Genomic DNA, 24,270 nt, shown 5'->3' with positions numbered 1-24,270 from the left:
CCGAAATTCGAATTCAACTTTCATTATGGTGGAATGGTGATATATTTAAACGGTATTTAAAACCGGAAATTTTTTTTTGACCTCTAGAGAATCTGCAAGCTAAAAATGCGATTTTTCGAACAATCAGGGGCCATAATCCAGAAAGTTACGTTCGGATATGCGCGATTATCAAAAGGAACCAAGATCTTAGTGTGTAACGGTGATATATTGACACGTTTTATTTTAAATCGGATAAAAATTGTGACCTCTAAATTTGGTACAATCAATGGCCGTAATTCAGGAAATATCAAAAGGAACCAAGATCTGTGGGTTATAAACATGTATTTCAAGTTTCATCAAAATGGGATCAAAATTATTGTGACCTCTAGTGGGTCCACAACTTGATATACCAGATAAACCAGAGGCTCAGTGTGCGGGGTGTCCATCAAATGGGCACAAAACCAGACCCAACTTTTCTATTATAAAAGATGCCAAGTGGTAATAAGTCCGACATTGGGGCGTTTTCGAGATATTCGGGGTCAAAGGTCAAATGAGGTCATTTGCATTGAAAGGGAATGCGCAGCCATTCTTGTATCATGAAATATGCTGAAAATGATCGAAAGTAATCACTCTTTCAATAAAAATGTAAACTTGCTAAATTCACCTTTAGTCTTAGTGACCCCGTAGGTCAAAAGGTGAAATTTTCCGTATTTGCACTAGAAAGATTTAAAGCAATAAAATGTCAGCGTAAAATATAAAAACTAAAGCGAAACCTGTACTAAATAATAGTAAGAACATTTAAAACCAATCTTTAGGTGGTCTTAGCACCGTATATTTACTTTGGAATGTCGAAAAAGAGCTTGCATAACAGAACCAACACACTTCGAAACCTGTTTTCAAAAATACGTAAAAACTGTCAAATCGAAATCTTCACGGTTTGGTTTAACAACGATTGTTATACATAATGAAACTAGTTGTCCGAAAAACAATTGTATAGTTTCATGGTTAAACTCCATGAAACTGCCGGCCGCGTGGATTTCCGGGAATCCCAATCTGGGAAAACCGACGTTAATCTTTGACCGGAAAACATGTATCTGACGACAGGTTAAAATTTTGCAATGTTTTTAAATGTTCCTATAAATTAGAACAGGTTTCGCTTTGGTTTTTATATTTTACGCTGACAGATAAAACCGACGGATGCATTTTACATAATAGCTCACGGGATATAATTGTCGTATTGGTAAATGTTACCGGGGAAATGTTTGGCAGGAGTCCAGGCATGAAACTATTCAATTGTTTTTTCAGAAAATTAGTATCATTATGTATATCATTCGTTGTAAAACTAATTCGGAGAGATTTTGATTTTGATTTGACAGTTTTTACGTATTTTTGAAACAGGTTTCGAAGTGTTTTGGTTCTGTTATGTAAGATCTTTTTCGACGTTCCAAAGTAAAAGTTCGGTACTAAGACTACCTAAAGATACATTTTAAATGTTCAGATTATTAATTAGAACAGGTTTCGCTTTAGTTTTTATATTTTACGCTGACATTTATTACTTTAAATCTTCTTAATGTTAAAACGGAAAATTTCACCTTTTGACCTCCGGGGTCACAAAGAACAAAGGTGAATTTAGCAAGTTTACATTTTTATTGAAAGGGTGATTACTTTCGATCTTTTTCAGCTTATTTTCATGATACAAGAATGACCGCGCATTCACTTTCAGTGCAAATTAACTCATTTGACCCGAATATTTCGAAAACACCCCAACAGCGGACTGATTACCACTCGGCATCGTATTCTACGCGAAATGTTACTATAGAAAAGTTGGGTCTGGTTTTGTGACCATTTGATGGACACCCCTCCGCACTGAGCCTCCAAACTAAGATGTTTGCACCATTTGTGTACGAGGGGCGGCCATTTTGTCCAGCAGTTCTGGTCCGATTTTTTGAAATATTCGAACTCGACCATCATTAAGGTGTAACGATGATATATTCAAACGGGTTTTTTTTTCTTAAATTGGATAAAAATTGTTACCTCTTTAGGGAACACAAGCTTAAAACACGATTTTTCGTACAATCAGCGGCCATAATCCATGCCAATATCGAAAGGAACCGAGATCTTAGGGCGATAAACCTATATTTCAAGTTTCGTTGAAATCGGATAAAAATTGTGGACGGATGATTGGACAGGGGTGACGACAATATACGTCCACATGAAAATGTGGGCGTATAAAAATATGCCTTTTTAACTAATCCTATGGAATTATTGCATCACAGGCAGAATACCATATAGGGCATGGCCAACAGTTTAGGGGGCTGTTGGTGAGTAAAAATAATATATGTATGTACTGTTCATGATTTTATTCAGTTTAAAAAAAAAATACATTAATGTAACACACATATTTAAGTAATAGAAATAATCTTCTTACTAAATAAATTCATTTATTAAATACCCATAGTCTAATTTTATAATACATATAAAAGCATATATTTATAACAATTAAATCATTACTGCAAAATCTTAATCGATGTTTTAAGTATACATTCCATTGTTACTCAGGCATTGAAAAACACAACAATAGTGACTGCATATGAATATCGCCTCTACAGATCATTGAATCGAAATTGACACTCTTACAAACACTATATCTTAAAATCTAATGTATTACATGTAAAGTGTCATGCGAAGGTATCTGGGATAACAGACTCTTTAAATCTAATTATGCTACAATTTGGACAAAGAGAGGGAATATCAAGGGTATACAGATGTACCAAGATTTTTTATCTTTTCTATCCATGCCTATTTATGAGTGTTTTGGATTTCGAGGATGGCCTGGGAATTCATGATTTTTAACCAAAAATAACATTTTATATAACAAAGGCAGTTTTTCTGCTACTGTGCATCCTAACTTAAGAAATTACGCAGCAACTGCAACAAAGAAATGAATATTCAAGAATACATGTACATGTAGTAATGTTTTAAAAACAAACTAGCTTACAGCTCCTCAATATTTTGCTGTAATATTGTAATTAGATTCTATATATAAATTTAAGACATTAGCAGAGGTGTCAGTGGTTTACTTTACAAAACCAAATCAAACACATATCATCAGTATCTGGTTTCCCCAAGTCAGTGTAAAAACCCTCACTATCCTGATCACATTATACCCTATTAATCATTTACCATTTCGCCCATATACACATTTGTAACTGCATATTTGATGATAATTTCCAGGTCAACAATAGCTACATATTCCCCATGTAATTACAATAGTCTTATCAATTACAGATTTCAGCTGTAACCCACTTTACTGTCCATTACTGTTTCCCTATACAAGTCACATGGACATAATCAAGTTTTTAATTTGAAAACTTTTCTTAATTACAATTAAAGTGTCAATTTCATAATTTAAATCATTAATATCATCTGTCAAGAATCTTCAGGTTTTAAAAATTTCTTAACTTTTTCTAAAGTGGAGGGTTTTGGAGGATCCGGAAATACTTTGGGAACTTTTTTCTTTGCTTCCTGAGGACCATCCCCATTCTCTTCTTTGCCAGCTTGACTGTTTCTTCCTCTTTTGTTGGTAAACTTTTTAGCTATGATACCAATAAGAGTGGAATATCTAAAACATAAATGAAAATAGATGTATATATTATCACTGTAACCATTTTAGCCACACAATCCTTTAACTATTTAAAAGCTCAAGCATAAAAATTTCCTCCTTTAAAGGATTTTCTTCAAACCAGAATAATTTTATTTTTGTATAGGCTAAGTCGTTAAAAGTAAATCAATTACATCAGCTCATCATTTCTAATGTAAGCAGCTCATATACATTTGACAAAGGAAGAAACGGTGGAATATGAGTGACAGTTGTTATACATTTCAATGTTGGAACATAATATAATCCAGCTTAAGTTTGAGAGTGATTGTAAGAATTCTGGGCAAAGGAAGAAACAGAAAGACAAGAAGGACGGTCGTACACATGTATATCTATATTGCAGTGTTGGATCATAAATAGGAACCTAATCCAGCTTACCTTTTTGCCATTTCCTGATCATTTACTTCTGTCTCTCTCTCACTTTCTCTAGCAGCTTTATATTCTTTTTCAGCATTGCTTGCTGCCATTATTTTCTTTTAAAAAATAAATAAGAAATTTAGACAATTTTTCATCTACATTTAAGAGAATGTTTAAATGGTTAATTCTGAAATACTGTCAAACTTACATTTCTTCTTTTCACTCTTAAAATTCAATTTATTTTAAAGGGGAACGAAAGTCTTATTTCCTTGACAATACCAATTTTAAATACATCTATTGGATAACATAAATTATCTAAATGATCAGGAAAGATAGCCACGCAAAGTTGGGATATACGTCCACATGGTCCTGAAAAAAGATATCCGTAGACAGCAGCTTATCCGAAAGGAAAAATCAGATGTTGATCAAATTTGATAAGAATCCTTTATGCCCTCAATAAATCTAATTGTATGGTGTTCACATGCTTTTCCCGGATACCTACCTTTAGAAAAGAAAGCTCTAGAATGCTGACCAGCAACAGGGTTCATCTCATCAAATGAAAGAGGAATCTGTCAAAAATTAGCCAGATGACAGACATTCAGATTTAACTTAATGTATGAAAAAAAGATATAATGATTTACCTCTATTTCTGGGTTACAACCTTTGAAGGACATTCTACCATAATTCAAATTCTCACAAACAACGAAACTTGGTTCAATTCTATACTTTTGCCTGAAATTTTTTTATATTATAAATTGTAGGGCCTCATAAATTCATCAAAACTTTCTTTGTAGCATTTACTATCTTATGGAATCCAAAAGGTAATGAAACATATATATGGAAAGTAGAGACACCCAATCTTACTAGAAAAATACTGGATTACTCGAAAAACGCAGAGGACAAAAATGAGAGGATGTCACTAAATGATTAAGGGCTGTATGCTCAAGTGAAGTCAAAGGTTGCACTCGTAGATTGTCTGACCTCTTTGTGTTGGGGAGCACTTGATGTATATGTTGATAAACTTAAATAAATTAGATTGAATATGTAAAAAATTATGTTTTTAGTCCAAATATATCATCAAATCCCCCAGTTTGTACATGCTAAGGTATCTTTAAATAAGGATATAAATTACAAGTAGATCTTATGGAGACTTGCTGCTAAAGTGTTAACATGCTTCTACAAACTGTGCAAGGGCAATAATTTTTCAAATCTATTCTAAACCTAACCTATGCAGGAGGCTGAGCTAGTAGTCTTTAGATGATTTGCAAGCATTTTTTTATGATGATAATTGATATAATATTTTTTCCTAAAATTCTTACTCCTTTTGCTGCAGATCAGGCACATCTAAAACCCAATGTTCATCATCAATATCTCTTTGTCTTTCTTCAGCATTTTTCTCTTCTTCTATTCTTAGAACACTTCTCTGCATAAACTATAAAAAAGGGCAAACTATTATAATCGAATTACTTGCTGCTATAACTGATGTGATTACAAGAGAGTCAGTAGTACCGTTACTGTGCTGTAAGTTTTATAGTTCTTTTGAATGAAATTAAACATACATTATGAAAGAGCTGAATCTGATTATTGCAGGTCTTTCTTTAGGCCTGAAATGTTATCTAAATTATTAGACATTAATTAACTTATCCAGACCATAATCATCTCTCGATGGCATCGCTAGCCTGCGATATTTAGTAGATTATATTCTGATTTACTGAATAACTTTCCTTCACGATTTAATTATTAAATGGATAATCGAGACTATGCTTTTTATCGTACCGACTTTAGTGGAAATTTCAATTGCTTAATTCTTGGTTCATAGTGGATCAATTTGACTGAAATTTTCAGCAAATTGCCTTTACATTATCTAGTTTTTAACGATTATAGTGAGAACTGCCAACTTGTTATCTAATCTCCCATAATGTATCTTTAATCCAGCCATGTAAATGTTTCTTTTTCAGCAAAATTAAAACTGTAGTTCAAAGTATGTTGACTCTTTCGCTTGCTTGTTAATGGCTGTTTTGATGGATGTCGGCTTGCAAAGAAACATCATGATAGAGACCATTTTTATGTCATTTTTTGAAAACATCCAAAGGTCTTGTTTGAGAATATGCATATACACACAAATTCCCTCACAAAAAAAGGAACATTGGATACACTGTCAAAGACTATCTAAAGTTACACAACTTTAGACTAGCAAGATGATTTAAAGTGGCCACCTAACCCTGTAACAACCTTCTGTAAAGTCATTAGGGGTTGATATTGACATCCAATAACCACATAGTTGGAATTTCATGTGCACAAGGTGAGCAGCGGTTCATACTTGGCGATGATCTTTATAGCTTGTCAGATTGCAACCTATTTCCAGTTAGATATTTTTATTTTGAATAACAACCTGGAAAGCGGCTTTATAAAGTGGGACGTACTATACCCCATTTCATTTCCATTAAAAGTTTAAGTAGGTCAGCGAACTTTTGGCCTATTAGTCCTTTTGACAGTGATTCATAGCACTTACTAAAGTACAAGAATGTTATAATTTAGAGTCAATGGGTGGGGGTTGGGGGGGTCAGATTAGACCATCTGTGGTAATCTAGAAAATCTATAAATAACTGTTCTTTAAAGATATAATTTATTGCCTTCATCAATGGTATTCCTTTGGCAATTATTTCCCAAAACAAGAACTAATGTACATGTATCAAACACTCCCTGGATGAAAACAGTAGTAAAAAAAACCCACCAGCTATCGAGCTATCGGAGGCCTGAGCAAGTCAAATATTTCTAAGTTATTAAGTGCTGAATAATTTTCTCTGATCTAATCATTATTATGTTTTTATAATTTTAAGATAGACCGATATTATATAAAACAGAATTTTCTGGCTGCATGTAAATCATCTCATAATGACATATCATTACTTAAACATGCATTATGCAAGAGCAAAATCTGCTTATTACAAGTATTTCTTTAGGCCTGAAATGTTATCTAAATTATCAATTAGACATTAATTAACTTATCCAGACCATAATAAACTCTCGATGTCATTGTCAAGGCTAGTCTTTGATGTTGGCTGGATTAGATTCCTATATAAAATAAAACCAAGTACGAACAATCCAAACCATAAGACAGAATTCGAAGTCCTAAAAAACGTTATAGGCAAAATAGTGTATTCAAGCAAAATAGTGTAATCACTAACGACCATTGATAATTAAATCAAAAAAAGTGCATAATCGAGACTATGCTGTTTTAAGTGTTTCTATTAATGATTTTTCTCGGCTCATAGTGGATCAATTTGACTGAAATTTTCAGGAAATTACCTTTACACTATTTAGTTTTTAACTATTATAGCGAGAACTGCCATCTCTTTATATTATCTCCCATAATGTATCTTTAATTATATCAGAGAGATTTTAAAGATAGATTTTATTACATAAAACACCCTTTTTGGGCAGCATGTAAATTATACATTACAGTCAGCATGATAAATACATTATAAAAGTGGATGAAAGACATTAAAAAAAAGTGGATGAAAAATACATAAAAAAATAGATAAAAAATATATAAAAAGTGGATGAAAATTACATAATAGTGGATGAAATGTCATGACAATATGCCAATGCTGAATATTGAAAATTACTCTTAATTCAATATTATACTCTTCAAACAAAGTAGGGGATATTCAGAAACAATACAAAACTGCAAAAACGCACTGCTGTTTTTATTAGAGGTAACCAGTGTATATTAATAACAGGCCAATTGCCTACACATTTGTCTGCGATATCACTTATGTGGAAGCAGACGTTAAACACCAAGAACTACTACTACTACTGCCTACACATGAACATAAACAGTTCATATGGGTGGCTTATCTGACAGCACCATTTCACTCGCAAAGAGATACACTGTCAAAAGTGAAAACAGACGTTTTTGTTTTATGCCTTAATGAGTAATTGCTCCACCAATCCTCAGACATACAGCAATTCATTGTGGCATGCTCCTAATCAACCGTCCAATCACGATTTGGGGCAATCTGATCCACTCCTCTTGCAGTGCCACGGCCAATTCTTGCAGTGTTGTCGGTTAATTGACGTTGACGAACACACGTCTCCCGAACAAATAAAACGTAACACTCTAACTCTAAAGCAAAGATACGCTAAATAGTAAATCTTATGTAAGAACTGATAGAAAAGCAAACATGGATAGGATAAACCAGCAAGCGGCAGTTTTCATCAACCCTTCCTTGAAGTGTCAAATTTGACAATGAGCCCCTTCCACATGTATGGCGCTATTACGTGTCGCATGTGCAGCTCAGTGGTTATGTTGGGGAGATAAGTTCTTCATCTGTGAACATACTCTCAAAGCATGTCAAGTGTCCATGACTATTTACAGAGGCCTAGCCGTGAAATATATATTTGGGGGGGGGGGGGTCCGCAAATGAAATTATGTAAAATGTTGACAATCTGTGACGCTGGAGGCACGAGGCTGCGCAGCAGCCAATGTAGCGCGATAGGGAGTGTGGGGGGGGGGGCACTCTCCCACTACGGGGGTTTGGAGGGGCCACCCCCATAAATTTTTTTTAAAGTTTCAGTGTTCTGTAAACACTGTTTTGGCATATTTTACGGAGTTAAACTAAAACATCACACCAATACAATGTTTATCATGTTTAAGTCAGGGGGTGCCGTATTCATATTTTTTTCATGAATTTTACATATTGAATGTTACGCTTGAGTTATGAACAACACGACAAAGGGAGTTTAGTAAGGGAATTTTTATGAGGAGGATCCAAATGAAACAAAACTTGATCACATAACTTTAGTTTATGAGAATGAATATTTGACAATCACCTTGTTAAAGATTGGTTCCCGCGTACAAACTCGGTGATTTAATGGTAAATATGGACCAAAAACATATTCAAACTAATTAATTTGTCATAATTATGCTTCAAATCCTTCTCAAACATTGTAGTTACGAAGGAATGCCCTGCTATTAAAAATCGATCAAACCAGGTCATGTTTACGTCACGTCTTGGGAGTCAGAGGAGAATTCATTGCATACATAAGACGATGGTGTCTTTAATCGCTTACTATTTATTACAATTATCGAATCCTAATTAAATTCTCGGATCATCCACTACCTGCGTCTTTTTCAGTCATTTTTATCTCAGAAAGTACTGTACGTTTAACTCTTCATAAAGTTTATCAACTTGTATATCAAGCGCTCAATGTTCGCTTGTGACCTTTGACATTAAGCGTGTAGAAGTTCTTAATCGTCGGGCTGTTGATATGGGGAACCCTTACATTTTTGTCCTGTATATGCTCCACGAGTGTTTTTCGGGGAATCCAGTATTTTTCTAGTAAGATTGGATATCTCTACTTTCCATATATATACCAAAATTGCCATACTTTTATTGGAAATAACCACAGAATAAATACTTTTCTGGGAACCCATCTTTAACTACAATACTATATACATATATATATATACACATTGACAGTTACAAGAAAGTTGTATAGATATTTAAAGTAATATGTACATTTTGTGTATAAATGGATTTCAAAAAGTAAACATAAGTGATTGTGTTTTAATTTGTACATTGTTTTATACAGACAGAATCTTAACTAATCCAAATAATTGTTGTAAATAAATAGGAGTTAGAGCCTACTATGTAAATATGGGGTCGGGGGTCGGTCCAATTCAGACCCCCCAGAAAAACAAGGTGTGACGCCCATGACTATTTATCATGTCCTTAATGGGCGTTTTGATGCAATAAACATATCTTATCTTATCACACACCTGCATAGATACTAAGATAGGGTGGCGCTATTGCACTTTCGTTCCTCTACCAGTTCCCGTGGTCGTAGGCACTTGAAATTTTCAGAAGATGTTAAGGGGGGCTAGCATAAAAAGTTATTGATCGATTCGGCTGAAATTTGGTGTGTGGTCATTGCTAGTCCCCCGTAACATCCTCTAATAATTTCAAGTTCCTACGACCACAGGAACTGGTAGAGGTACGAAAGTGCAATAGCGCCAGATAGGTACCGGTATTTGCATTAGGCCCTAATCAAAATATGATATTATATGCCTATCCCCCACTTTTTTTGAAGAGTCTATTATTGGATCCCCGCTTGGCGATATTTACCTTCATTTGAAGCAGATTTTTTGAGAGGTTAGCTGTCTGTCGCTTTTCAGACATGATGAATTAGTGACAGAATACAGCTTTTAACTTAATAATTCAATTAAATTCCATTTTCACAAATTCTGTTTCCAAGAAAAAAGACTCAATAATCACACATAAAAGTATTAAAACACGTGCTTCCGCTGGGATCATTTAGTTTGTAACAAGACAGAAATTATACTATTCAAAGTTATTCCACTTTCGGTTTTTTAAGAATAAAATCTGTAAACGAAAAGTTCAAATTAGATTTAATCTGAAAAAAATTCATGTAAATTGTGTTGATTAAAACTCATTTGATGGATATCGTAACTTAATTGGACTTGTACCCAATAAAGCGGGAAACTTCCGAATGGTCATGGACGAAGCGAAAACTGAGTGCAGAAAGCAGAATCATCAACCATTTATTTTTATGATGGTATGGATTTAAATAACGATAGTAAAATATAGTAAATTGTAAATGATTTGATATTAAGAAGTTCAAAGTTACTGATAACTATAAATGGTTGTCATGCGTCAATAAGTAAATGCAATGATTTTCAAGGTTTCGTTTTCACGACACTGTGACTCACTGCCTGTCTACATGTTGTACTACACACACAAGAGACAGTCACTTTGTACAGTAGGCTAGTTTGACTTCAGACTAGTTTTATGGTGCGTTACAGTAGGGTACACTTTGCAGGTTTTCAGTACGTGCCGTAGGAGTGGAAACATTAATACGTAACAGGTAGTTCAGCTCTGAACGTAGGTCTCAAATGCACTCACGTTCAGGAACTGGCATAGAGAGACTAAAAAAGGATACTAATACTATTGACTCCTTGTCAAAAAGTTTTCAGCTCCCAGTTTTACTGGACAACTTTTTACTGCTAAACGGTCGTGTGACAGTTCCTGTGAACACCTGTACAATGTAAAGGAACATTTAAGTGAGAAAATAAGACCCTGCTTACCTCACTATAGAGTCAGTATGCGACACAGCATGCTCTTAAAAATACGTCCTCCCCTACCTTAAGTTGCCTTATTTCCATGCAAACTGTGATGATGTGTGTTGAAAATTTTGCAATTGAACCTAATTTTACTTGCGCAATGCCTTGAATAGTGTAACAATTGTACTGTAGCCGTAAATTATAAGAGAATTATCACGGCTACAAATATTGCAGTTAAGGCTTATTATATGTTAAGCTATGTGCAGTACAGTTTGGAGTCGGTTTAATTGGAAATCACAGGAGTTACAGGCCAGTAACTTTTTTGTCATCAAATCATGACAAAACCTGCTCAAAGGAAGGTCTTAGAAAAATCCGCCACTGTGGCAGGAGCAAGACGAAAGACATCAGTGCCTGAGTAGAGCGAAGGTTATTGTTGTCAAATATAAAACCTTCATAATTATGTTTCTCGAGTGATGCAAAAAATGTTAAAGACCACATAAGACAAAAAATCTAAATTTCATGTACGTATAGCCAATGGTTACTATATCCAATTTACGGCAAGTTCACACCAATCTGATTAAAATTAATTCGCTTTTCAATTTTTCAATTACGACCTTAAATCGATACCGTATAATCCGGCCTTCAATCGGTGGGTGTGAAGCAAACACTTACCGATCAATTATCCGTGAGATTAAAACTGGATGGGTGTGAAGCCACGAAAGATTAACAAGCAATCACCAATCAATTATCTGTGAGATTAAAACTCGCTACCGTGGGTCGTTGTTGATTACTTTGATAATTTAATCTCTTGTACGACAGTTGTGACAAATACTCAAGAATATCCACGAATTTTTCCCCGAATTCACAGTCGTAAAAATATTCCTAGCACCTGTTGGAAACATTCGTTGCGCATGCCGATTGAACCTGAATAACCTATAAGTTTGGTCACCCAACGGATCTCTTCGAACCGTGTGACGACGACCTGGGGATGCTCGATTCACAGTCCGGAACGTCCCGAATTAACAGAATTGCAATCGAGTGACGCAGAATTCAGTCCTTTCACAGTTCTGTCAGTCCCGGCGACGGAGGTGGTGTGAGTAGAATTGTGACGTAATTAAACACGACGAACAGGTCTCGGCTGCATGGTTGGATGAGATATTTATATATCCAGTTGACGCATGCGTTGTAGCCCGAAGTACCCATTTTCACTCGATTGTCACTATTTTTGGGATTGAGAGAATTCAATTCCGGAACGTTCAATCGAGTACGCCCAATGAACACGTGATAGCAAAGACAAGAGTGCGATCAACTGAAGACGGCGAAGAAGATAAATTAACGACAGACTTGACCTATTCAATATGCCTACGCATGTTAAATGAAATAAAAATTAATGTAATAAAATTTTGAATGTACAGAAATGTTTATCATTTTTAAAGGGGAATAACATTCTGGTGATTCGAAGTTCTATGTTCGAAGCTACATTATAATAACACTTCCGGTTTTCGAAGTTACAATATTTCCGGTTTTGAGAAAACTGGGTATTCCGACACTCTGCGTAATCCGACATATTGTAATGATCCCGTACGATGTCGGATGTGACAGAGTGCACTGTACATTATCTATACAATATCTCATTGTGTGTACAATATAGCATTATTAATACACACCACCAGTTGACAGCTGTCTAGTGACGGTCCAATTACCACGTGACTGGCCTAATCATAATCACCGAATTAATGTCTTACATTGTTATAGATTACACATTTGTGATTGGAATATTTTAGATTGAATTTAAAATGCTGTATCATGCGGTAGATCAATTTAAGCTGCCTTTGTTTAAATAGGCCATGTGTCAACTGAAGACGACCCAAGCAATAAACGCATTTACGGGTAATTTGAATAACCCCGTAATACTTGATATCACAAACTATTCTCTATAAGTACAGAAATACAAATGGTGCCAGTCATTTGTCGATATATTCATTATTAGCTATATATAATAATAATAACCATTTCTATACACAAAGAACAACTTTTGAAATTCACAGCGAATATGGAATTTTCCGATGACTATGCATAACAATAGATCGCCCTCATTTCTCAGCGAATCAACAATGGAAATCTTATTACCATGTACGGTTCCATGCACTACGGGCGTAGTAAATGAATTTAAACTTTGGCGCGAAAAATGCACGGGATTTATGGACATGAATATCAAATACACTTGATCATACGTGGAGCTCCTGATGCCGTTTGGTGAGTGATTAAACTGTCAATGTAATTGTAAAATACCTTTATTATAAAAGAAGTTAAATGATGTTAAACATTATAACCTTATCTTATCACAAACGTTTATCCATCGAATAATTTATATTCAGATTTCATATCTAGTCAATTAAATCAACAAATAATACGAGGCTACTTTATTACAAAAACATCGGTGAGCAAAGCTAATTAATTAATGGGTAAATAATAATTATAAACAACTGATGAGTAAAACTTAATTATATTATACAATTAACGTGTGTACGATTAGTTCGTTCGTGGGGTATTACGCACACGTTCCACCTAGAGTGATGTCTTTGATCTGGCCAGCGTAAAAAAATATAATTACCTAATCAGCATTCTTAATTAATTTATGACTCCATGTCCGCAACTTTAGTAGGATAGATTAATGACAGATATAAACGATACTACACTTTTATCAATACACAAAGATAGTTAAATGGCTCTTCTAAATCTGTTATTCCATTTACCAACCAAATTTATTTGTACTGTTAATTCTAACGTATATTGAGATATTTTTTCGTACATCATTTGTACGATCTATTTCAGAGTAATGAAGTAATGAATCCACATGCAGAAAGACAGGGGCCGTACGATGGCTTCTGGAAAACGAGATACAGTTGGCTACTCTGATAACGGATAGTCATTTACAAATTGCGTTTCAATAATGTTTGACTATTTTGATTCGTTTTGTATGACCACATCTTTCTACTCCTGTACTCTTTTACTCGGGGAAATTAGAACCACAATACTCTTCTGACGAAAATGTATCTCAAATCGTTTGGACTGCAAACTATGGTAGAGGGACTCTATGAAAAAGTTGCTTTAAAGCACAGTATTAAAATCGCTGTCGTGAGAAAAGAGAGCGAGCGGTACATTATAAAACAAATTCTAAATTATTCCGTAGTCAGTTGTCTTATTTGATTAGGGGATTAATGAATCAGTCGGGCGTTAATGAGTACACATGCCGGCAGTATATAGGTAATTAAGGAATAAACATTCCGAATATTCATTCGGTCACTGTGACGTCACTGCCGTCTGAGGGGATTAAGAGTGTTTTCGATAATTGGCAAAGTCGTTTTAACCTGAGGTTTATTTTTGCGACTTTGAGTTAAGATAGCTGAATTAATTTCAATCAGATTGGTGTGAACTTGCCGTAAAGTGGATATAGTAACCATTGGCTACACATAGCGAAAAGTTCCCACGTCGATCTTATGTGCACTTTAAATAATATTGTTTTTCCAAACTGATTTTAATTTAGATCCAAATTGTATGAGTACCTATTGGATAAATTACCGATTAATTTAGTTTCATAAAAAGAACAAAAAATGTGGGCATTTCTTTCATTGTTGTCGTATATGTATGTCATTGATGAGACGTGTAATCTTGCTTTGTTCTATATTGAAATGGTGAAATTATAGAGGGAGAACAGCTAAACGATGATGCACTTTATTCTATTCCAGTGGTTCTCAACCTTTTTTTGCCAATATTTGAATTTTGCAAAATAAAAACATGTCAAGTCATAGACGGCATACAACCGTAGGCACAGTCTAGTCATAGACACATTGAATGACTTGAACTAAAAAAAGAAAAACGTGGCTGTGGGCTTACTTTATTGCAGTGTTTCGAATTTCATCAGTCAAATAGCTAGCTTCTTTAGTGAGAAATTTTCTTGGTGTGCCGTTCAAAATTTCGCGGCACACTAAGGAAGATTTAGCGGCACACCTGTGTGCCACGGCACACACTGGTTGAGAATATTGATAGGGTGGGACAACAGGGGCAGATAAGGATTGAAAATTTATTTTTGCAAGCGCTGAAAAATGTAATGACCTTAATTAGAGGAGAAAAATTATTTATGGGTGGGGTGTAGAAAATAATTATATTTGGGTGTGGTGGCAATTGAATAAATAATCAATTGTTATTTTGAAGAAAAATACGAGTTATTGTTCAGTTCATGTGGTGGGATTCATGATAGCTACGGCAGATAGTACTAAATACCCTCAATTATCTTGCACTGATGTTCCTCATCTACCTATGTTTTAATATTATTAAAGATACATTATTCTAAGCTAATTTATCACTGTAGTTTTGACAAGATGTGTGCATTGATTGTTAATTATCGTAATCACGGTACTGGTATATTCTAGTTTTAGACTTGCTTCTCCATTTTAAAATTAAATCATTAAATTGCCAAACCATTCTAATCTAGTTAAAAACTTCAGCATCCAATGGCATCAAGAATTGATTATGGTCTTGTCATGTTTAAATGTTAATAAATGTCTAATTAATAATTTATATAACATTTAAAGGACGGTAGCCAAGTCTTTAACTCGGTATCATCCACATTCTTCGACATTGCAAACATGACTTATTGGTCAATTTAAATCAACATTGATGTTATCTTACCGTGAAAAGATGGGTTTCTGGTACTCAATATTTAGGACACAATGAAAATTTTAAACTTGGCACATGAATCGCGTGCCAGAATGCTTTTGAGTGCCATTTGTAATGAAGCAACTGGATGAACAAGGTTAAACATATCCCACAGGGGAAGACAATTGACATAGATTGGAATAACCAGACACCATTCAGTTTGCACTTTTCGCATATTTCGTTGAACATAACTGATTAGAAATAACAGTAAAAACAGAAACAATTGAATGTAAATCAGTGCATTCATATTGCATTATTGTATGCGTTGTGACCAATTTGCGTCCATTTCTAGGTGCCAAAATATTGAGATTTTTCTCCTTTAAAGCTTAAAGAAAGACCTGCCATAGGCAAATTTAGCTCTTGAATAATATATCTTTAACTGAGTAAATGTTAGATATACATGTACCACAAAATTTTGATCCCTATATACATACAGTGCTTGGACTAGGTGGAAATTAGCCATTTTTCCTCAAATTTAGGAATGCGACCCCCACAGACAATACATTCTGTTGAAGAGAATCTTGTCATCAACTTGTCAAAGACAATGTATAATTATCTGATACAGATGATGTGGTGTTTAGGGCATACTAAGTATCATATTACACTGCTCTATAATTATTCAAATATTACATAAAGTTATACTAAGCTTTTTATATTTTAAATTTGATGTAATAGAAGAAACTTTATTGCGTAAAAAAATTACAAGATTATGTGCATATACAAATAAAAATAATAGAAAGATACATGCAGTAAGCAAAGATACATATACACGTACATAACTATACAAAGATACACTTTACAAAGACATGAACAAATTGTATACAAAAGCTCCCAAATATTTTAAAATGTCTACATTTTTATTGATCATCAGTATCTTAAATCGTTGAGAGCCACGGTTGCTAAGTGGGTAAGACACTGGCTCGCTAGCCTGGAGGTCGTATGTTCGATCCCTACATCGGTCGAGAAAGTTTGTTGGGATTTTCCAGCCTGGCTTCTCCTTGTCAGTGGTGCCGGACGGAGGGCCTGACAAGGACAGCCGTCCAGTCGTTCGGATGGTACCAAAACCGCCTGCCAGGGTATACATGCGCGTGCACGTAAAAGATCCCGTGGCAGTAGGAATTCGATATAAGAGTAAGCCATGGTGCAGCTGCCTGGGCAAAGTTTCTCTCATAGCACACTGTATGGCATTTGCCCGTTTTCATTAGATGGACAGAACAAGCTAACAAAAAGGCGTTTTTTTTGTACAATCAGTGGTCATAATCCAGCAAGTTACGGTCTGAAGTATCAACATTAGGAACCCAGATCTTTGGGATATAAATATATAACTGGATGAAAATTGTGACCTCTAAAGGATCCACAAGCTAAAACCGAGACCCGGTCCAATATCGAAAGAAACCAAGATCTTTGGGAGATATGCCCATATTTCAAGTTCTGTCAACATCGGCCGGACAAATGGACAGTGGCGACAGCAGTATACATCCACAAAAACATGTAGTCGTATAAAAATCAGGACCGGATGAAATGACCCCTCTCAAATTAAAATAACAGCTCTGGTCTGGTATCTGTGTTCTTCCTTGAATAAAAAGAATATGTTATGTATTGGGTTGGTTAGAATATTAGTTATATGACAGTCTCCATATGGATGCATACACCATTCAGACTCCTGGGGATATACAAAAAAATTAATGATCAATGTGTTTACTGGTTCTGGTTCAATCCAGCTTTTATATCTTTTGTGTTGAGTACATGTAGCATTTCAATACACATAAGATCTACTAGTACATATAATTTAAACTCAACTTACTCTTTTTCAGAATTAACTACTACCACAAGGATTTGTAAATATGGATAATTTGATAGACATAAATATTATAGAGGTGAGAACTGAATTCTATAAATTGTGAAACTATAAAATACAGATGCAGACTATAGCTTATTGTTATACGCCCACATTTTCATGTGGACGTATATTGTCGTCGCCCCTGTTTGTCCGTCGGTCCGGACGTCCGTCCACAATTTGTTTGTGGACACTCTACAGGTCACAATATTTATCCGATTTCAACGAAACTTGAAATATAGCTTTATCTCCCTAAGATCTTGGTTCCTTTCGATATAGGCATGTATCGGACCATAACTTCATGGATTATGGCCCCTGATTGTACGAAAAATTGCGTTTTTTGCTTGCGGACACTCTAGAGGTCACAATTTTGATCCGATTTTGATGAAACTTGAAATGCATGTTTATAACCCAAAGATCTTGGTTCCTTTCGATATTCGCGCATATCGGAACGTAACTTCCTGAATTATGGCCCCTGAGTGTACGAAAAATCGTGTTTTTGGCTTGTGGTCCCTGCAGAGGTCACAATTTTTATCCAATTTAAAAAAACGTTTTAGTATATCACTGTTACACCGTAATAAAGGTTGAGTTCAAATTTCGTGAAAATCGGACCAAAACTGACGGACAAAATGGCCGCCTCTTGTACGCAAATTGTGTAAAAATATGGTATATCAAGGTTGTGGACTCTGTAGAGGTCACAATTTTAATCCGATTTTGATGAAACTTGAAATGCATGTTTATAACCCAAAGATCTTGGTTCCTTTCGATATTCACGCATATCAGACCGTAACTTCCTGAATTATGACCCCTGATTGTACGAAAAATCGCGTTTTTATGCCGTCGCCCCTGTCCATCCGGACGTCCGTCCGTCCACAATTGTTTGTGGACCCTCTACAGGTCACAATTCTTATCCGATTATGACGAAACTTGAAATATAGGTTTATCTCCAAAAGATCTCGACTGCTTTTGATATTGGCATGTATCGGATCAAAACTTCATGGATTATGGCCCCTGTTTGTACGAAAAATCACGTTTTTAGCTTGTGAACACTGTAGAGGTCACAATTTTTATCCCATTTATTTTATTAAACTTGAAATGTATGATTATAACCCAAAGATCTCGGTTCCTTTCGATATTCGCGCATATCGGACCGTAACTTCCTGAATTATGGCCCCTGATTGTACGTAAAATCGGGTTTTTAGCTTGTGGACCCTATAGAGGTCATAATTTTTATCTAAGTTAAAAAAACATATCATTATATCACCGTTACACCCTAAGGACGGCTGAGTTCGAATTTCGTGAAAATCGGCCCAAAACTGATAGACAAAATGGCCGCCCTTCGTTCTCAAATAGCGTAAAAATATGGTATATCAAGGTTGTGGACACTATGGAGGTCACAATTTTAATCCGATTTTGTTGAAACTTGAAATGTAAGTTTATAACCCAAAGATCTTGGTTCCTTTCGATATTCGCGCATATCGGACCATAACTTCCTGAATTATGCCCCCTGATTGTACGAAAAATTGCATTTTTAGCTTGTGGACCCAATAGAGGTCATAATTTTTATCTAATTTTAAAAACCGTATTATTAAATCACCGTTACACCCTAAGGAGGGCTGAGTTCGAATTTCGTGAAAATCGGCCCAAAATTGATAGACAAAATGGCCGCCATTCGTTCTCAAATAGCGTAAAAATATTGTATATCAAGGTTGTGGACCCTATAGAGGTCACAATTTTTATCCCATTTTGTTGAAACTTGAAATGTTAGTTTATAACCCAACGATCTCGGTTCCTTTCGATATTCGCGCATATCGGACTGTAACTTCCTGAATTATGGCCCCTGATTGTACGAAAAATCACGTTTTTAGCTTGTGGACCCTATAGAGGTCATAATTTTTATCTGATTAAAAAAAACGTATTACTATATCACCGTTACACCCTAAGGATGGTAGAGTTCGAATTTCGTGAAAATCGGTCCAAGGCTAACAGACAAAATGACCGCCCTTCGATCTCAAATAGCGTAAAAATATGGTATATCAAGGTTGTGGACCCTATAGAGGTCACAATTTTAATCCAATTTTGTTGAAACTTGAAATGTAAGTTTATAACACAAAGATCTCGGTTCCTTTAGATATTTGCGCATAACGAATTGTAATTTCCTGAATTGTGGCCCTTGATTGTAGGAAAAATTGCGCTTTTAGCTTGTTCTCTATCCATCTCTCGAAAATGTTGGCGTATCCTGCCTGGCAGCCACTGGTAATGAAACTTAAAAAATATGTTTATATCCCAAAGATCTCTGTCCTTCCGATATTTGCTCATATCGGACTGTAACGTAACCCATAATGACGGTTAAGTTTGAATTTCGTGAAAATCGAACCGGAAATGTGGAATTCTACAGGTCACAATTCTTATCCGATTTTGACGAAACTTGAAATATACATGTAGGTTTATCTCCCAAAGATCTTGGTTCCTGTCGATATTGGCATGTATCGAATCGAAACTTCATGGATTATAGCCCATGATTGTACAAAAAATCATGTTTTTTGCTTGTGGACACTCTAGAGGTCACAATTTTCATCTGATTTTGATGAAACTTGAAATGCATGTTTATAACCCCAAGATCATGGTTCCTGTTGATATTCACGCACATTGGATCGTAACTTCCTGAATTATGGCCCTTGATTGTACAAAGAATTGCGTTTTTAGCTTGTAGTCCCTCTACAGAAGTCACAATTTTTATCCGATTTATAAAACTGTGTGAATATATCACCGTTGCACCCTAATGATGGTTGAGTTTGGACAAAATGGCTGCCCCTCATGTGCCTCATAAGCAAATAGTGTAACTTCCTGGATTATGGCCCCAGATTGTATAAATAATCTTGTTTTTTAGCTTGTGGATTCTCTAGAGGTCACAATTTTTTATCCGATTTAAATATATATCACAATTCCACCATAATGAAGGTTAAATTCTAATTTCGTGAAAATCAGACCAAAACTGCCTGACAAAATGGCCGCTCCTTGTACGCACATAGTGTAAAAGTATGTAATACCAAGGTTGTGAACTCTCTGGAAGTCACAATTTTTATCCGATTTTGATAAAACTTCAAAAATATATTTTTATATCCCAAATATCTCAGTCCATTTCGATATTCGGACATTTCAGACCATAACTTCCTGGATTATGAACCCTGATTGTATGAAAAACGCTTTGAAATGTGGTCGTATATTGTCGTCACCCCTGTCTGTCCGGACGTCCGTCTGTCTGTTCGTCGGTCAAGCGTCCGATTGACTTAAAATTTATACACAGTGTTTAAGGTCATGAGACGAAGAAGTCTTGATTTTCATCGATTCCCGATAATTACTGCCCGAGTTATTGCCCTTTATCACTTTGAAATATCTTGTGGATGCTCTAGAGGCTAAAGCTAATATCCAATTGACATTAAATTTATACACAGTGTTTGCGGTCATGAGATGAAGAAGTCTTTTGATTTTCAACAGTTTCCGATAATTACTGCCAGAGTTATGGCCCTTCATCACTTTGAAAAATCTTGTGGACGCTTTAGAGGCTAAAGCTAATGTCCGAATGACTATAAATTTATGCACAGTGTTTAAGGCCATGAGACGAAGAAGCCTGGCTCTTAATTACTTTGAAAAATCTTGATAACTTGAACAGCTAAATCCATGATGTTTCGTATACTAAATGTTAGCATGGGGCATAACTAAAAGCCATACAAATTCTAATAGTTTTCTGATAATTACTTAATGAGTTGTTACTCTTAACCAGACTTTAGTGTTTTATGAATGTTTCATTAGCGACAATAGAAAAAATATGTGACAACTCTTGTTGACTGCTCGGACGACTTAGCTGCTGTGGGTGTATGTTTTGTTGCCTGGCAACCTATCTTTTTTTTTTAGCTTGTTGTCTATCCATCTCTTGCAAAATGTGGGCGTAACTTGCCTGGTTACCGCTGGTATATTATAATTATAATAATATTATTATTGTCTGAAGGAACATAGTACATAAAAAATTAATTTTTCAGGTCAATGACCCCGGAGATTTCTTAGGTATAGAAATTCCTTCAGTGAATAAAACCTCTGCTTTTGGTATATTTCATCAAATGGTTCAGGAAATGAATGAATACTGTAATAATGATCAACTGTTTTTTAATGATAAATTTCAACCTCAACTTGTAAGTGTCATGTCGCCTTGGCAAATATCTCAATAAGTAATAATAATTAAACTTGTTATGCTTATATATTGAATGATATAAAGATAGAACTCAATGACAATTGAATACCGCTCGGGGTTATTCAATGGTTCCAGAGAGTGTATCCTTGGTCATTGAGTTCTGTTTTTATTCCATAACTACATGTAAATCTCAAAATACACTGTACTATCCAGATTACAAACTAAAAATCATCACCAATAACGTTAAAATTCATCATAAGTTCCGCCCTTTTGATCTTTCTTTTTTTTTTGGCAAAAATTGTGGTTGCTAGTGGTGATGTCATTACAGTTTGACGTAATTTTGTGCTGACATAAATTAAATATTACGCTTGGATGTATTGGAAGCGGTAAATTTGACCATCGCTGAATCTTGCACCGAACGAAAATTCTTTACTCAAATCTCGGACATAACTTAACGGGGGTGGCCTCTTAATAAAATCTTGGTGCTTTTTGTGCTGACATAAATTAAATATTACGCTTGAATGCATTGGAAGCGGTAAATTTGACCGTCGCTAAATCTTGCGCCGAACAAAAATTCTTTACTCAAATCTCAGACATAACTTCTGTAAACTTGTCATTTTGTACCAACCTTTGATACTACTGTCTACCATTGTGATGCATTCGATAATATTTATCCATTTTTGTGAAGAAAATCGATGAATTATTTTTATTTTATCAAAAAAGCACATGAACAAAAAAACATTGCTAATTTTATCACCTATTTACAGAGGGTGTAACTATGTATGTAATATTATAGGAGGCGCTAAAATGTCTGTTTAACAATAAAGTGGCAATGGAAAAGAGATACTAGATGATCGTGACAAAACTTGGTACTTTTATTTTATTCAATCAGTATCAAATAATGTGTCGTTATGCATGAAAGCAATGATTAGGTTAGTCGTTTAATAAAACAAAAGATTAATTAACAGATAATCCCGGGTTGATTGTTATTTTTACATTTCTTTTTACCTGATCAGTGGGGGTCCAGTTAATTAACTACTACTCACGGGATTAGCGGGGGTGTTACAAAGAATGACAAGATGGTATCATTCAACAATGGCCATTGAATGGGCGATGTTTTGTTGAATTTATTAGTAAAATAGTGACTTCTGGCTGCGTTAGAGGAGTGACCGTTGAATAGAGATGAAACAACAAAATTTCTACGGGAGGAATTTATCGTGACCACTTACAAGGAGATGTCGCTGAATAGGAGTGGCTGCTCATACAGATTCTACTGTATTCAATAGCTGTATGCAGTGATATTTGCTTGAATTTGCATGTAGTTATAGAATAAATGTATTAATGGGGGGTGGCTGAGTGGTCTACCACATGAACTGAACGTCATCACATTATTGCATCAAGTTTCAATATCAGGCTTTTAATACATGTATGACAAGGTATAGGGTAGCCAGCCTAAAGCCTGCTGAAAATTATTGAAGTAAATATCACTGTATTAGTGGATGTTAAACACATTTTTATACGCCCACATTTTCATGTGGACGTATATTGTTGTCCCCCCTGTCCGTCCGTCCGTCCACAATTGTTTGTGAACAGTCAACAGGTCACAAATTTTATCCGATTTCAATGAAACTTAAAATATAGGTTTATCACCCTAAGATCTTGGTTCCTTTCGATATTGGCATGTATCACGTTTTGAGCTTGTGAACACTGTAGAGGTCACAATTTTTATCCGATTTATTTGAAACTTGAAATATAAGTTTATAACCCAAAGATCTCGGTTCCTTTCAATATTTGCCCATATCGGACCGTAACTTCCTGCATTATGGCCCCTGATTGTACGAAAAATCATGTTTTTAGCTTGTGGACCCATTAGAGGTCATAATTTTTATCCGATTTAAAAAAACGTATTATTATATTACCGTTCAACCCTAAGGACAGTTGAGTTTGAATTTTGTGAAAATCGCCCCAAAATTGACAGACAAAATGGCCGCCGTTCGTTCTCAAATAGCGTAAAAATATGGTATATCAAGGTTGTGGACCCTATAGAGGTCACAATTTTTATCCGATTTTGGTTGAAACTTGAAATGTAAGTTTATAACATAAAGATCTCAGTTCCTTTCGATATATGCGCATATCGAATTGTAATTTCCTGAATTATGGCCCTTGATTGTAGGAAAAATCACTTTCTTGTTAGCTTGTTCTCTATCCATCTCTCTAAAATGTGGGCGTATCTTGCCTGGCAGCCGCTGGTTATCTGATTTTGTTGAAACTTGAAATGTATGTTTATATCCCAAAGATCTCGGGTCATTTTGATATTCACGCATATCGGACCGTAACTTCGTGAATTATGGCCCCTGATTGTACGAAAAATTGCATTTTTAGCTTGTGGACCCTATAGAGGTCATAATTTTTATCCAATTTAAAAAAACCTATTATTATATCAC

General features: G+C 35.1%; 2 protein-coding genes across 2 annotated transcripts in view; one reads left to right on the top strand and one right to left on the bottom strand.

The window, feature by feature from the left end:
• Window positions 1-2,324: 2,324 nt before the first annotated feature.
• LOC126814899 (M-phase phosphoprotein 6) lies at window positions 2,325-10,278 on the bottom strand. The gene is made up of 5 exons (XM_050540349.2): window positions 10,126-10,278; window positions 5,314-5,426; window positions 4,636-4,726; window positions 4,016-4,110; window positions 2,325-3,601 (listed from the first exon to the last, which is right to left on the bottom strand). The coding sequence occupies exons 1-5, from the start codon at window positions 10,177-10,179 to the stop codon at window positions 3,409-3,411; spliced, it is 546 nt and encodes a 181-aa protein (XP_050396306.1). The 5' UTR covers window positions 10,180-10,278; the 3' UTR covers window positions 2,325-3,408.
• Window positions 10,279-10,441: 163 nt separating this feature from the next.
• The window catches only part of LOC126814896 (putative ATP-dependent RNA helicase TDRD12), a 29,499-nt gene continuing 15,670 nt past the window's right edge, over window positions 10,442-24,270 (top strand). Inside the window, exons 1-3 of the mRNA XM_050540344.2 lie at window positions 10,442-10,576; window positions 17,615-17,677; window positions 21,678-21,827. Coding sequence (XP_050396301.1) covers window positions 17,645-17,677; window positions 21,678-21,827 — 183 coding nt within the window. The 5' untranslated portion in view covers window positions 10,442-10,576; window positions 17,615-17,644. The remainder of the gene's footprint in view (window positions 10,577-17,614; window positions 17,678-21,677; window positions 21,828-24,270) is intronic.

The sequence above is a fragment of the Patella vulgata genome, chromosome 3 (genome assembly GCF_932274485.2).
Source record: "Patella vulgata chromosome 3, xgPatVulg1.2, whole genome shotgun sequence".
NCBI classification, from domain to species: domain Eukaryota; kingdom Metazoa; phylum Mollusca; class Gastropoda; family Patellidae; genus Patella; species Patella vulgata.
Note: the sequence above shows the minus strand (reverse complement) of the source record. Positions and strands in the feature narration are given on the sequence as shown.

Excerpts from the sequence above, each read along its gene's own strand:
- LOC126814899 (XM_050540349.2), bottom strand. The coding sequence starts at position 10,179 with ATGTCTGAAAAGCGACAGACAGCTAACCTCTCAAAAAATCTGCTTCAA. Across the intron at positions 4,727-5,313 it reads CCTGATCTGCAGCAAAAGGA|GCAAAAGTATAGAATTGAAC; the intron begins GTAAGAATTTTA and ends AAAAAATTTCAG. Across the intron at positions 4,111-4,635 it reads GTTGTAACCCAGAAATAGAG|AAAATAATGGCAGCAAGCAA; the intron begins GTAAATCATTAT and ends ATTTTTTAAAAG.